This window comes from Procambarus clarkii, chromosome 8, assembly GCF_040958095.1.
Source record: "Procambarus clarkii isolate CNS0578487 chromosome 8, FALCON_Pclarkii_2.0, whole genome shotgun sequence".
Classification (NCBI taxonomy): domain Eukaryota; kingdom Metazoa; phylum Arthropoda; class Malacostraca; order Decapoda; family Cambaridae; genus Procambarus; species Procambarus clarkii.
Window position 1 is genome coordinate 49,510,198 of NC_091157.1, and position 16,938 is coordinate 49,527,135.

The 16,938-nt window shown below is 43.6% G+C and overlaps 1 protein-coding gene across 1 annotated transcript in view; it reads left to right on the top strand.

Moving 5' to 3' along the window:
• Positions 1-14,957, top strand: part of LOC123759678 (homeobox protein SIX1) — a 200,690-nt gene extending 185,733 nt beyond the window's left edge. Inside the window, exons 2-3 of the mRNA XM_045744888.2 lie at positions 5,225-5,366; positions 9,008-14,957. Of these exons, the coding sequence (XP_045600844.1) occupies positions 5,225-5,366; positions 9,008-9,274 (409 nt within the window). The 3' untranslated portion in view covers positions 9,275-14,957. The remainder of the gene's footprint in view (positions 1-5,224; positions 5,367-9,007) is intronic.
• The last annotated feature ends 1,981 nt before the right edge of the window (positions 14,958-16,938 follow it).

Genomic DNA, 16,938 nt, shown 5'->3' on the forward strand with positions numbered 1-16,938 from the left:
GCAGGGGCTCCAAGCCGGGCCAGCACACTCAAGAATGGTTCTCACGTAGAAACTAAAGCTCGGAAAGGTCCAAGGTGCTATATCTGAGGCCTTCTCACTCCTATATCTATCACCATAAGCTTGCATTTGTCTGGGTTCAAGTCTAGTAGCCACCATTTCTGGACACTGTTGCACCAAGCACTGTACTGCTGTCCTCAGCTCTCAATGTGTGTTTTGGGGGGGGGAGGGAGGGAGGGAATTATCAGGGGGAAAGCGCCAAGCCATTACGACTATATAGCACTGGGAAGGGGTCAGGATAAGGATTTGGGATGGGACGGGGGGAAAGGGGGGGGCTATGTGGTGTGTTATCTGAGCGCCTTGGTCTTGGTCTTGCGGAGAATGGAGGTGTCGAACCTGTTTTAAGCTTAAACCACAAACGTATGTTGCTTTTTGAACCATTGTTACACGGCTCCAAGATGTTGACAGTGGTGGTGGTGGTGGTGGTGATAGTGGTGGTGGTGAAGATAGTAGTGGTAGTGGTGAAGATAGTAGTGGTGGTGGTGAAGATAGTAGTGGTGGTGAAGATAGTAGTGGTAGTGATGAAGATAGTAGTGGTAGTGGTGGTGGTGATAGTGATGATAGTGGTGGTAGTAGTGGGGTGGTAATGATAGTAGTGGTAGTAATGATGGTAGTGGTTAGTGATGATAGCGATGACAGTGGTGGTAGTGATGATGATGATGGTGGTGGTGGGAGGTGTGGCCGCAGCTGGGGCAGCAGACAGCCTGCAGCAGCTGAGTACACACACACTATACTCACATATTTTGAATAAGTCCACTGGGAGTCTCTCTACACCAAATAATTCATGTTAATTTATATTCACTATCACAAACGCGTCGTTTGTTATATATATATATATATATATATATATATATATATATATATATATATATATATATATATATATCTATATATCAGCCCGTCCTCCAAAAATGGGGAGGTAAATGTACACAGCCCCATAAGTGCAATTATGTACTATGTATGACAGTCAAGAATTGTACTTATTTACACTTAGTATTAAATCGTATTGTCTAATATATGGTGAATATTTGAGTTTACCTAAAAAGCTGAATAGAAAACCACGACCTAACCTAACCGTCTTAGTTTGTGAAGATAAGCATTTTATTGCATCTTTATTATAACTATTACTTAACCTATAGCTATATTGATATTACAGTATTATAAAACAAATAAAACAAAATAAAATATTTCAATAAATTGTAAAGTAACTCAGGATATTTTCAAATTTTGTTTAAAATCTCTATAGTTTAATAAAAGTGAAAAAGAAAATCATAATATATAAAACTTGTTTATAGCAACTGAACTTTAAAATTTCATCTTAAAATTTCAAGTGTCCAAACAGAAAACGAGGAGATTTAAATCGGGGGAGGGGGATGGGTAAATGTAACAGCCCCATAAGTGCAATTATGTACTATGTATAACAGTCAGGAAATGTACTTATTACAAGTATTAAAACGTTGTCAATTCAGAGGATGGGTTGATATATATATATTATATATATATATATATATATATATATATATATATATATATATATATATATATATATATATATATATATATATATATATATATATAATCTGTGCGAGTTAAATTGAAAATATGCGACCATTCATTGGGTACACTTCCTGCCCACTGCTGCCCCTAGAGATACCATCTGCCCATCCCTCCCAGACCCACCCCCCTGCTCCACCTCCCTGCACCACCCCCATGCACCACCCCCTTGCTCCACCTCCCTGCACAACCCCCCTGCCCCCCCCCCCCCTTCACCAGTAAGAGTGTTGTGTTGCCTAGTGCACAACTCACTCCAGAGTGTGTCACACATCCCAGTGTTTATGTTCGTGATAATGTGAGATCTCTCTTGAAACACACACTCAAGGCTGGCAGGGAGAGAAAAAAGATTTTGTGTGTGTACTTACCTAATTGTGCTTGCGGGGGGTTGAGCTTTGGCTCTTTGGTCCAGCCTCTCAACCATCAATCAACAGGTGTACAGGTTCCTGAGCCTATTGGCCTCTTATCATATCTACACTTGAAACTGTGTATGGAGTCAGCCTCCACCACATCACCCCCTAATGCATTCCATTTGTCAACCACTCTGACACTAAAAAAGTTCTTTCTAATATCTCTGTGGCTCATTTGGGCACTCAGTTTCCACCTGTGTCCCCTTGTGCGTGTGCCCCTTGTGTTAAATAGCCTGTCTTTATCTACCCTATCAATTCCCTTGAGAATCTTGAATGTGGTGATCATGTCCCCCCTAACTCTTCTGTCTTCCAGCGAAGTGAGGTTTAATTCCCATAGTCTCTCCTCGTAGCTCATACCTCTCAGCTTGGGTACTAGTCTGGTGGCAAACCTTTGAACCTTTTCCAGTTTAGTTTTATACTTGACTAGATACGGACTCCATGCTGGGGCTGCATACTCCAGGATTGGCCTGACATATGTGGTATACAAAGTTCTGAATGATTCCTTACACAAGTTTCTGAATGCCGTTCTTATGTTGGCCAGCCTGGCATATGACGCTGATGTTATCCTCTTGATATGGGCTGCAGGGGACAGGTCTGGCGTGATGTCAACCCCCAAGTCTTTTTCTCTCTCTGACTCTTGAAGAATTTCATCTCCCAGATGATACTTAGTATCTGGCCTCCTGCTCCCTACACCTATCTTCATTACATTACATTTGCTTGTGTTAACTCCAACAACCTTTCCTTCAGCTTGTGTAGGTATTCTTGATGTCTCAAGCAGTCCTCCTCTGTCTTAATCCTTCTCATAATTTTGGCATCGTCAGCAAACAATGAGAGAAATGAATCTATACCCTCCGGGAGATCATTTACATATATCAGAAACAAGATAGAACCGAATACAGAGCCCTGTGGGACTCCACTGGTGACTTCACGCCAATCTGAGGTCTCACCCCTCACCGTAACTCTCTGCTTCCTATTGCTTAGGTACTCCCTTATCCACTGGAGCACCTTACCAGCTACACCTGCCTGTCTCTCCAGCTTATGTACCAGCCTCTTATGCGGTACTGTGTCAAAGGCTTTCCGACAATCCAAGAAAATGCAGTCCGCCCAGCCTTCTCTTTCTTGCTTAATCTTTGCCACCTAGTCGTAGAATTCTATTAAGCCAGTCAGTTATGTGCGTGTGTGTGTGTGTGTGTGTGTGTGTGTGTGTGTGTGTGTGTGTGTGTGTGTGTGTGTGTGTGTGTGTGTGTGTGTGTGTGTGTGTGTGTGTGTGGAGGCGTTCTTGCTACGCAACAAAACACTCTTCTGAAACAAGAGATATTCAACCATAATAATACATGAAACGACTTACAGTGTACCACTCCAGGTGGCTGCGTGTCAGTGGTTGGAAGGTAGACTCCACTCTACCACTTTCACCTCGGTCAACAGAACTTCCTGTTGTTCCCGGGCAAACTTCCAGGTCAGTCGAGGTCAGGTCAGCACTCTCGCTCCACTGTGGCCAGAAAGTCACCATAACTACTGTATTGCTCAATAGCATCTAACCAGCAGCACTTACGGATTCTGTTGACTAAGATCTTCTGAAGATGACGGTCTTCAATACGGTAATCTTGAAGTCCAGGAAGCAATAACTGTTTGTATTACCTAGTTCACCTAGTTGTGTTTGCGGGGGTTGAGTTCTGGCTCTTTGGTCCCGCCTCTCAACTGTCAATCAACTGGTGTACTGGTTCCTGAGCCTATTGGGCTCTGTCATATCTACACTTGAAACTGTGTATGGAGTCAGCCTCCACCACATCACTGCCTAATGCATTCCACCTGTTAACTACTCTGACACTGAAAAAGTTCTTCAGTTGTGTGTGTGTGTGTGTGTGTGTGTGTGTGTGTGTGTGTGTGTGTGTGTGTGTGTGTGTGTGTGTGTGTGTGTGTGTCCCACACATACACAGTGACGTCCAGTTAAAAAAAATCTGTTATAGATTGAAGAAAGAGTGTCGGAGCATAGCCTGATGACGTACTAATGCTCGGAGCATGACCTGCTGATGTAGGAGTGCTCGGAGCATGACCTACTAATGTAGAGATGCTCGGAGCATGGCCTGCTGATGTAGAGATGCTCGGAACACGGTCTAAACAAACTAACTATATTCACTGTCTAAGAATTGCTCGTATATATTTCACAACCATCTTCGACAGACAATAATTTAGTTTCAAATTTAGTTTGACAATGTAATTAGTGTCAAAGAACGACAGGAAAGCGCAAGCAACAAGAATCAGGAACGACAAAGGAACGCAAAGTATACCCAGCGGGACGACGGTCCCTCAGAGGGTAAACAAGGCTGTTTGTTTACCTAACGACATGTCGGGACAAAGAAAGAAAATCGATTTTAAAAGGTTATTTGTCTAACTGTTTTTTTTTTAAGGAAGTTGCCATTGGTGTTATTTCATTTCATTTAGCTTTTCCCAATAATTATCGCTCGTTTAACGGAGGACTATTTAGTCTTTTCTTTGATTAGTGAGCGATAGTAAGACCAATCGACTTAACTATAGGGGGACTAGTTAATGGTATTTTTCCATTTATACAAATAAGTGTAACGAGTCATTTTGCGGCGCCTCACGTCACTAGAGTGAACTAAATGATGAGTTTTATATAGTATATTGTGTTCTATTTCTCGGTCCGGAGACGTTGGTGGTGTTTAAGATTCGCTACTTGGAACAAAAAGCTCCAAGCAGCACGGGCTATGGTGAACCCGTAGTTGGTCCGGAGATAATTTGTGTTGCTTATCTTGGAGTGGAACCACAGTATTGGACACAGGCTAAGATAGGACATTTCAGAATTGGACACAATTTCAGGTTGGACATTTCAGAATTGGACACAATTTCAGGCTGGACAGTTCAGAATTGGATAGAGCCCGGGGTAGAACATTTCGAAATTGGAAACAGCTTTAGGTAGGCCATCAAAGAAGCCATATCTAAGTGCGAGGGAAGAGGTGGGCCCACACATTATTCTTGACATATAGTGCCACTATATTCATATATAGTGGCACTGTAAATCTACACACTCAGAGTCACAGTTACCTTACACAATCCAGCCTACTGTGAGTTAATAACCACAGCCATTTCCTCCTGTAACATTCTTTTATTTCCCCATGACAAGCTTTTACATGTAATATAAGTTAGATTGAGCGTTTCTAACAACTGGTTCTCTCCCCTGACGACAGAGACGGCAAGAGTTCCGGCGGTGGGGCGGCCCAAGGCGGTTCTACTCATTTGGACAGCGGTTCGGAGTCCCTGGATGAGGTCAAGCCCTCTCTCTCCTCCCTAGATTCACCCTTACCCAACGTTAATAGCCACATGGTGCAGGTGAGTCTACAGGCTGGGGTGGTGGAGGCAGCAGCTCTGCTCTGCTCTGCTTCCGTGTATGTGTGGTACTCTTCTATCCTGCAGAGTTTAATGTAGAGTACTCTGCATTACTCCTCTTGTTAACTTAGCTCTTCGTGTATTGTTGTATCTTTTCTTGTGCTGATGTATATCTTTTGGAACTGATGTATCTCTTTTTGTAGTGATGTATTTGTTCTTGTATTAGTGTATCTTCTTGTATTATGCGCCTCTCCTCTAATGACTAGCAATCATATGTGATACAGTCAATCATATATGTGACACAGTCAATCATATATGTGACACAGTCAATCATATATGTGACACAGTCAATCATATATGTGACACAGTCAATCATATATGTGACAGTCAATTATATATGTGATACACTCAATCATGTATGTGTCACAGTCAATCATATATGTGACACAGTCAATCATATATGTGACACAGTCAATCATATATGTGACACAGTCAATCATATATGTGACACAGTCAATCATATATGTGACACAGTCAATCATATATGTGAACTTAATCCAGGAATACTCCAGCTATGAGACGTATTACTAAGTCACCATTTAAACACCACTATGTCATCAGGCAGACACTGATGGTGTCACCATTAGTACCAGACGAGGGCCGGCCCGCCTCTGACACCATTTTGTCATCACTATCAGTGCCAGACGAGGGCCGGCCTGCCTCTGACACCATAGTGTCATCACTATCAGTGCCAGACGAGGGCCGGCCCGCCTCTGACACCATAGTGTCATCACCATCAGTGCCAGACGAGGGCAGGCCCGCCTCTGACACGAGTGTCATACCAGAGTTGAGCACCAGGACAAGCAGTCGGCACCAATAACCAATTTATAATTAAAATAATTACCACAAACAATATTAATAATAATACGCAGAAAAATCCCATTATCGTGATATATCAGTGATAAAATCCATAGAAGCAGTGATGAGGATTCGAACCTGCGCGCCTGGTGAGCTTTACCACGTCGTGGCGCAGTGGGCTAGAGAGCGTGCATCTGGGAACACCCTGCGGTTAGGTTCGAACCCTCGTCACAGCTCCAGCTCCTGTTTAATAATTACAGTAGTAATCACAGTTGTAATATATATTTATGCAACAATTACCACAACTAATATTCTTCCATTACAATTTTTTTACTTAAATGGTGGTACTAATTATCATAATAACCTAGACAATAATATTCAAAATAACACAATATAAATACTGAATCGATACTGTTAATAATATGAAATAATAATGCCGCTATTAAATAAAATAATAATACCACTAATAAATATCAAAATAATAGCAATAATAATTTCAATAACCTCTAATAATCACGAGGATATCAACAATTATCTCTCCAGAAATAATTTTAATAATCAATTCACAATGCAAATAGAATACAATAATAAAAGAAAGCAAAATTATTACTAGCATCGTAAGCTGTAACAGGAATTAAAGGCGATGATAGAGTTGCTCTGTCACTCGTTTAGTATAATTTTCCTGGTGATGATAGAGCAGGAGTTAAACTCCTGGTGATAGCAGAGCTGATAACGGGAGACTCCGGCCAGTGCGCCTGATATCATCGCAAGTATCAGTGATTGCAATCGCAGCGCTGAGTAGTGAGGACGCAGGTGTGGACTCAGGTTAATTGGCTGTGGTGGGCTGCACGGTAGCTGTGGTGGGCTGCACGGTAGCTGTGGTGGGCTGCACGGCAGCTGTGGTGGGGTGCACGGTAGCTGTGGTGGGCTGCACGGTAGCTGTGGTGGGCTGCACGGTAGCTGTGGTGGGCTGCACGGTAGCTGTGGTGGGCTGCACGGTAGCTGTGGTGGGCTGCACGGTAGCTGTGGTGGGCTGCACGGTAGCTCTGGTAGGTCCAAAATGCATACTGTGCTTCACAAGATACAAATTTTCATATTCACTTCTGATGTTAGTGTATATTAATGCCTAACATAGCCTCACTTTCTGTATTGCAATTATCTGTGGCTCTCCTCTTATATTACTAACGTGTGGCCCCTCTTATATTACAAACGTGTGGCCCTCCCTCCCATATTACTAACGAAAGAACAAATGAACGGGGTGAGAATAGCTTCAGCTACCTCATCCCTTTGTGTGTGTATTTATACCTCGATAAACTCATTTCATTTCCAATTTCAATTCAACTGCCCTTCAGCTTAAGTAAAACACCAAAGCTTTCATTGTTCAAGCAACACTTCATATACGACATATTCAAGTTCAAGTATGTTTACTGTACTTGAAACACAAAAAAAATACATCTCAAAGGGATAGAGTTGTTTAGGCTATTTCTACCCTCCTCCTACAACCCATTCTCCTGTTTAGATAGTAGTTTTTGTATCTATATGCATCATAGTACAAATATTGACGTTTTAAGTAATTACATAGTAGAACTTTGTACTATTCACTTTATAGTCTGAAAAATAAAACTAAAAAACAAATTTAAATGTTACTAGGCCTAGTATAGCACACATATGTACTATATTAGGCCTCAGATATCATGTATTAAACCTAGAAATGTTAGGTTAGGTTAGTTTAGTTTGTTTTTGCAACATAGCAAAACAGTTTTCAAGTAGTAGTTAAACAGAAAGTTTCACAAGTAGAAAAACAGTTTTCCGGTTGGTTCAACTCAATAATGCCAATTTCTACTATAAGTACCACCAAAACAGGAGGATGAGCTGGCATATAACAGCACACTAAGAATGTCTTAATGCAACAGATTCCTAGAGATCTGTGTTGACTTTCGCGAGAGATCTAAGTTAATCCATCTTCCTTTTCAGATTTTCTTTGTAGACGAGTTTCTTTTCTTTGTCTAATATAATAAACTTGTATTAGGTTAATATATAGGGATGTTATTTATCACAATAATTTGTTATATTAATGCTGTAGGTTAGAATATCAAGACAGTCCTCATTGTCATCTCTATGGAAATAAATTTTGCATTACTTTTATTTTATTATTTCAGTAAGAAATACTATGGCATTACTACCTGTGTCTCGTCACTCTGTCATGTCATGTCAATAGTTTATTGGTGTTGGGCTCAAGGCCTGTCAACCACAATAGCTTAATACATCAGGCTTAGCCAGAATATATCAATAGCAAGAATACATTAGGCTTTGTAGGATTAAAGTATTAAGCAATTCTTTATACTAAATTTTTTTTTATAAAGAATCTCTTGTAGGACTAACAGGGATACTTTAGTCTTGCTCATTATCCAGGACTAAAGTAAACTCTTAGTGTATACACACCAAGAAATAGGGTATTCCTGAAAGGTGTATAATAAAAAAGATATTTTTAACTACAAAATGTTATATCAATTTTGTTTTAATTCACAATATATTATTCTAACTATAGTTGTGTTATAATCATATTATAGCTCATATCATCACTTTATCTTAGGGACTAAATAACATTCCTTATATCAATATTTTTGTAGCCTATTGCTCTTGTTTTTGATAGAATCGACTAGGCTTCTTCTGGAAAATAAGAGTCTGGCAGGCACGACTGCCTCTTTACTTTATTCTAATATATTTACATATTTCGTGTGCTGTTCCTAAGACAAGTGACAACTGTAAATGTCTTCTCTTTACAGGAATCTGTTGGACATACGGACCTTTACAGCGAACTTAGCAAGGTGAGCGGCGGCGCCAACGGCATGTCTTCGGTGGCGCCTGTCCCCGCCTCCGTCAGTTCCGCCTCCGCCATCGCCGCCGCCTACCAAACACAGCTGAACCTGGCAGCGGCGGCGGCGGTAGCGGCCAGACATACAGCGACTAATGTCTCGAGCGATCACACGGCCGGTCCACATCTGGCGCCGCCCTCTCACCACGACATCCTCCACGACTACCACACCTTGTGACACAGCGGACTTTAGACTCCCGCCATCGGGATGACCGTCGACACCGCGCCCACAGCCCAGGGACACTAGAACTCACTCACAGAGGACTACACGGAAGCCTCCATCACCCGAGATGTTGCGCAGGAGACTGGACGGGCGCTCACGCAATGAGCGCTGGTTGCAGATCGCTGGCTGCAACTTCCCAGCGACCGCCGTCTCAGTGGGTTTAATCCCCAACGATGCAACATTGTCGACTCTTTTGGATTTATTCCATGTGTGCATTTTAAATTCTAGTGTTGCTCTGCTGAGATACTGCGTTTGTTTACGCAACAAAATATTTAATAAACGATTCTCAAGAGTGAGGCTGTGGCCTATTAGGCTTTCCTTATCACACGCGCAGGGCTGACCGACCCTTGGCGTGGTGGAAACACTGTCCCGCCTAACTTAACAATTTGTTCTGATTGCGGTTGTCGTGGTGCCAGCCCCCCCGAGGCGCTAGTGGCAATAATCCATTTATTTGTGATAAACCGCAAACTTTTAAGTGGCAGCCTAACCGATGCTTATGGCTGAGCGTCAGAGGCTGTTGAACTGACTGAGTGGCGCGCTGCCTCCATCAGTCCCCGAGAGGCAGCAAAAAGTGGGCGCAAAAGCCAGTTCCGCAAGCTTTTATCAAGGACGTGAACAGAGTGGCCTCGTCCTCCGAGCCTCTGCCAGAAAAATCCCGATATAAAGTATATAAGAAAGCAGAGCGCTACCGTACAATTCAACTGCGTGAAAGACAGTGACAGTGACACTGATGGCACTCCTTAATGCCAGCCGTGCCACCAGGCTCATTCTCTCCCTTAGGCGTTCCTCATATTGTCCGACTCAAAAATATCTTCTGACGACATCTTTTAAACCTCTTCTCGCTTCGGATGGCCAGCGCTGTCTCGTTCTGGTGTGTTCGCATACGGAAGACTGTGATGACCTCTCGCACGACCGGTGTGTTGAGGCAGCGGAGGTGAAGGGAAGATGACACGAAGTTACCAACGATGCGTTTTGGCAGTGTTGGAGGTCGGTGTGGACACCTGCAGTGTTGGAGGTCGGTGTGGACACCTGCAGTGTTGGAGGTCTGTGTGGACACCTGCAGTGTTGGAGGTCTGTGTGGACACCTGCAGTGTTGGAGGTCTGTGTGGACACCTGCAGTGTTGGAGGTCTGTGTGGACACTTGCAGTGTTGGAGGTCTGTGTGGACAACTGCAGTGTTGGAGGTCTGTGTGGACACCTGCAGTGTTGGGGGTCTGTGTGGACACTTGCAGTGTTGGAGGTCTGTGTGGACAACTGCAGTGTTGGAGGTCTGTGTGGACACCTGCAACCATGGAGAGCATGGAATGCTGCACATCTGCAACAGTCTGGACCTCTGTGTAAGCATCCATACGCTTTCTCTATGATGTCATTTTTGAAACAAGAAATTGACTCGTTGAATAGAATCGCCAAATAAGCAATTACACCCGAATCAAGCAGGTAGATATCATCGGCTCCGGACTGAGAGAGACGGTACTACGAGGTGGATACTCGTAGTATCTACGAGTATCTACGATTAGGTAGATACTACCTACCTAACCCTCAACCGGACGACGGACGTCTACTTCGACTCTACATCTACCGCGGGTCTTAAGTTCCCCAACACGCCTCAGTCCATTACAATCAGTCAACACTCTATTTGAGCGCGCTTGGCTCTCCATAGGACTCCGCGTGACTCCGCAGTGAGGCTCACCACCACGCCAGACTCTACAGGACCGCTCATCGCTCCATAGGATCATGTGTCAGGTGCTACACTTGATCTATCCATCAAATTTTCAATCACCTTCTCTCAAGAATGAGCAAACAGGCAGCCGGACTTAATGAAACCTAAGATTATTTCACATTTCTAATAATTTTCTTCAGTGAACAATACTAAAATATTACTATGGGTATAGTGTTTACTAAACTACTATTGTTTTCAATAGTTAAAGTCAATACCGATAAATGTATTCATTATTATTATTATTATTATTCACAAATTTCCTATTTTGAAATGTTTGGCCACTGACTTAACATATTCTTAGTTTCCATTTCAAGACTCCTCTAATTTATTTATCATGAAAACAAATTCACATGTCAGTTATATACACCATAAAACAATTGTAATTAATTCAATTAAACACACACATATATATATATATATATATATATATATATATATATATATATATATATATATATATATATATATATATATATATATATATAAACATTTTCTTAAATTATCTGACTCTTCAGTTTGAATGCAAAAAGACACACACACACACACACATTCATACATATATATATATATATATATATTTATATATATATATATATATATATATATATATATATATATATATATATATATATATATATATATTTCACCGGTGAGAAGGCAGTTGCCCTGGTAATTAGGCGTGTCAGTGGACATGTTTTCAAAAGCTTAAGGCCCCGGTAGTCGTCCTCAAAGTCCATTACAAAGAATTTTAATTTGTACACATGCTACTATTCCATATAGAAGAAAAAAAAATACATAGGAATAGCACATTTGTAACAGTTTCTCATCAAATTCCTGCGATGTAGTATATTTTCTCTATTGTTATTGTGCTTACCGGCCTAACTTATGTACAGGCTGGTTGGTAGCTCTCCTGGAGGTCGGTAGAGTGGTGAGACAGAGCAGAATGCCTTCCCTCTCAGCCAGGCCAGGCTCTAGGGAGGTGTTCGTGAGCCAGTGAGAGCAGAATGCCTTCCCTCTCAGCCAGGCTAGGCTCTAGGGAGGTGTTCGTGAGCCAGTGAGAGCAGAACGCCTTCCCTCTCAGCCAGGCTAGGCTCTAGGGAGGTGTTCGTGAGCCAGTGAGAGCAGAATGCCTTCCCTCTCAGCCAGGCTAGGCTCTAGGAAGGTGTTCGTGAGCCAGTGAGAGCAGAATGCCTTCCCTCTCAGCCAGGCTAGGCTCTAGGGAGGTGTTCGTGAGCCAGTGAGAGCAGAACGCTTTCCCTCTCAGCCAGGCTAGGCTCTAGGGAGGTGTTCGTGAGCCAGTGAGAGCAGAACGCCTTCCGCAGTAGCCATGCTACACTGGGGAGGGCGTTCATGAGCCTGAGACGACTGTCACTGGCCCTTTTTCAGGAATTATAATCTGCTCACTGAGTGGCTCAAGCCTCTTAAAACATATTCAACTAATCAGCGTCCGGCATCACATTATCCCGAAAACAAATGTTCTCAAATTGTGTTGAGAGTCCTGAAGAGCTCAAGGCACTCGTCTCAATGGTATTTGTATAGATCCTGGTGGAACCTTTTTTGATATAGAAGGGTGCATCTTTGTATGATAGACATGCCTACGATAGTGATTAGACTACTTCAAGTAATATTATAGAAATAATAAGCTGTAAAAAATACTCCTTGCTAGAAGAGGCCAGCTAGAGTTACACGGTGAGTGAGTGCTCTTGTGGTCGAGTTTGGGACCTGTGTTGGGCAAGGTGAAAGAGCCCCCAGCAGGCTCTAAAAGGTGGAAGAGCCCTCCAGCAGAGCCAACAAGGTGGAGGGGTCCTCCAACATGGGTGCCACTGTGCAAGAACTCTCCTGTAAACCCACCAACGCTATTGGGGCTCTCTAACCCCCCCCCCCTACCCTCCGCTACCAATTAACGTAGACTATTTTCCAAAATCACTGATCACAGACTGCTAATGTTTGGGCCTGGCGTTGCTGTATATCTGATGCTGGCGTGAATTATATTCAGTATCACATAATTCAGATAACAAATTAAGAAATCTTCCTACGTTGCTCAATGTTGCTCATAACACAATGCTCCCTCCACAATGACCGAGATGTAGTGTCCTATACCCCTGTAGTTATGTCATGAATTGTAATCAAGATATCAGATCGCTGTTGAAAAAGAGATCATTTGAACACACAATGTTTATACATCACAAGTCAAGCCTGGCCTCGGGCCGGGCTTAGGGTGTTGAAGAACTCCTCGAACCTGGCCTCGGGCAGGGCTTGGGGTGTAGAGGAACTCCCCGAGCCTGGCTTCGGGCCGGGCTTGGGGTGTAGAAGAACTCCCCGAGCCTGGCTTCGGGCCGGGCTTAGGGTGTTGAAGAACTCCTCGAACCTGGCCTCGGGCTGGGCTTGGGGTGTAGAGGAACTCCCCGAGCCTGGCTTCGGGCCGGGCTTGGGGTGTAGAAGAACTCCCCGAGCCTGGCTTCGGGCCGGGCTTAGGGTGTTGAAGAACTCCTCGAACCTGGCCTCGGGCTGGGCTTGGGGTGTAGAGGAACTCCCCGAGCCTGGCTTCGGGCCGGGCTTGGGGTGTAGAAGAACTCCCCGAGCCTGGCTTCGGGCCAGGCTTAGGGTGTTGAAGAACTCCTCGAACCTGGCCTCGGGCTGGGCTTGGGGTGTAGTGAACTCCTCGGGCCTGGCCTCGGGCCGGGCTTAGGGTGTAGAAGAACTCCCCGAGCTTGGCCTCGGGCCGGGCTTGGGGTGTAGAAGAACTCCCAGAACCCCATCAAGCAGGTATCAAGCAGGTGTACAAAACAAGTTGGTACTCAGTGTACGAGTGATCTTGCTAAACACAGGCCCCTGAAACTCGCTCCAGTTATGTTTCCCCCTTGGAGAAGCAGCCAGTTACAAGATATTTCACACTAATGAGATTTCTTTTTTTTACTTTATTTGTCTAGATAAAGGCTATGGGGTGTCTCCTTTCCTGTGAGTATGTGTGTCTGTCGATGCGATAACTTTTCACTTTTTCTAGGATAAAAGTGAAGTTGTTAGATGACGGTTTAACAGACTAATGTTATAAATTAACAATGAAGTATGCTAACAGACAGATTGTAAGTGATTTTGTGTTCTTGTCAGACATATATATATATATATATATATATATATATATATATATATATATATATATATATATATATATATATATATATATATATATATATATATATATATATATATAATTATATATATTTGAGGAATTTATGTTCTGAGTAAAAAAAACAATATGTTCCTAATGCAACAGTTTATATGTACTTTATTTGTACAAATTGTATCGAGACCTTTAGTACAATGGTTTTGTTGAACATAAGGAGAAAAGTTTATTATGCTTTTTGGTTTCCTAGCCCCATTCAATGACGGGGGGGGGGGGAGGGGGAGGTTCTGTAGTCCCAGTGTGGGTAGTGAAGTCACGTCACGGGTTACAGAATTCCGCCAAATTGGCTACAGTGCGTTCATGGGGGGTAAACCCACCCAACCACTCCCATAGTGGAGGTTTACCATGGGAGATGTGGTTTACAATAAGGCTTCACAAGCTTGTCTATTAGTTTGCTATTCTGTAGAATGTTAGACAATACGAGTGATGCCAACGTAACCTGTCACACCCCCTACCCCATCTTTCTTCCGGCCCCATCCCCCCTTTACCAAACTACCCCCCATCACCCCCCCTTACCTAGCCCCCCATTCTTCCCATCCATCCCCTCCCCCTTTTCCCATCATTTTGCCTCTGTTATCCACCTTTTGTTTTGTAATTTGATCGACTAATTGTATATATATATATTTACTGAAGACTGTGAGGACTGTACATAGTACCATGTGGTGTGTGTCACTGCTTCTGCTTACTGAAATTTTTTGCTCATGAATGTCAATAAAAGCCATAGTTAATACGCAAGTGTTGTTTCTCTGCCCTTGGGACCCTTTGATCAACCAGGCTGTTTAGGGAGCATTTATACAAAGTTTAGGTTATGATGATTCACAGCTGTTTAGGTCGCACGTATACAAAGCTTTTTTGTTTACACTTATAGAATATCTCTTCAAGTTACATTTGCTCATGGCTGTCTACAATAAGGAACTGAAAGGTAGGAACAAAGGTAGACAAAGTCGCTACAGCATTTGTAGATAATATTTATAGTAGATAATCTACATAATATGTAGATAAATATTTGCCCATACAAATATGATGAAAGAAGGCATGAGGGTGGAGTATCCTTTCATCCATCTCTAATTGAAAGGTAAGCAATATAAAACAAAATAATACTCAAGCAAAACGGATTGGAACTCTACGCTATGGAAATACTGTAATATAAAATTAACATAACACATACTAAAATTCGAATTCAAATTAAAAAGGAGCGAAGATTCTTTTGCCTAGAAAAAGACTTGACTTAGATTAACACGAACGTTCAGTTGCTGCCAGAGAACTTTGATCTGTAAAGTGGCAGATAGTTATCCAAAGGATACCTGGTTGATGGGGTTCTGGGAGTTATTCTAATCACCAAGCCCAGCCCGAGGCCAGACTTGACTTGTGAGAGTTTGGTCCACCAGGCTGTTGCTTGGAGCGGCCCGCAGGCCCACATATACCTGCTTGATGGGGTTCTGGGAGTTATTCTAATCACCAAGCCCAGCCCGAGGCCAGACTTGACTTGTGAGAGTTTGGTCCACCAGACTGTTGCTTGGAGCGGCCCGCAGGCCCACATATACCTGGTTGATGGAGTTCTGGGAGTTCTTCTACTCCCCAAGCCCGGCCCGAGGCCAGGCTTGACTTGTGAGTGCTTGGTCCACTAGGCTGTTGCTTGGAGCGGCCCGCAGGCCCACATACCCACCACAGCCCGGTGGATCACCCCCACCGATGACCCAAGTAAGGATAGTTTTGTATTTATGTAAGTATATTTATATTTCATTCACTTGAGCCATTGAAGCCGAGAACCCAGGACCACAACAGCAGAAGTCTGCAGTTGAACCAAGCTACTCAGCACCCCCAATAAAGGAGGTGATCCTAGACATACAACTGTATTATAGTGTAATATCTAATACATTATTGCACTACATCCAGCCTAAAATAAAAATCATGATATGAAATTAAATTATTATTACATTAAATGATATATTAATTTATGATTATTATTTTTAGTCAAGGTTTTTAAGATATATGTTCTGATGAGTAGATGACCTGAAGGTACTGTAGGTTAAGAGCAAGAAGGGTCTCCCGGGCAAACTCATGATATCAGAGCTTGGAACTTTATGGGCTCTGGAGACCACATAACACAGTTGAGAGGAAGATATCCTGCATCTGTCACCGTGGGGGGGGGGGGGGGGGTGATGCTGCATCTGTCACCGTGGGGGGTGATGCTGCATCTGTCACCGTGGGGGGTGATGCTGCATCTGTCACCGTGGGGGGTGATGCTGCATCTGTCACCGTGGGGGGTGGTGATGCTGCATCTGTCACCGTGGGGGGGGGGGGTGATGCTGCATCTGTCACCGTGGGGGGTGATGCTGCATCTGTCACCGTGGGGGGTGATGCTGCATCTGTCACCGTGGGGGGGGGGGTGATGCTGCATCTGTCACCGTGGGGGGTGATGCTGCATCTGTCACCGTGGGGGGTGATGCTGCATCTGTCACCGTGGGGGGTGATGCTGCATGTCACCGTGGGGGGGTGATGCTGCATCTGTCACCGTGGGGGGTGATGCTGCATCTCTGTCACCGTGGGGGAAGATGCAGCATCTGTCACCGTGGGGGAAGATGCAGCATCTGTCACCGTGGGGGGGGGGTGATGCTGCATCTGTCACCGTGGGGGGGTGATGCTGCATCTGTCACCGTGGGGTAATGCTTCATCTGTCACCGTGGGGGGAGATGCTACATCTGTCACCGTGGGG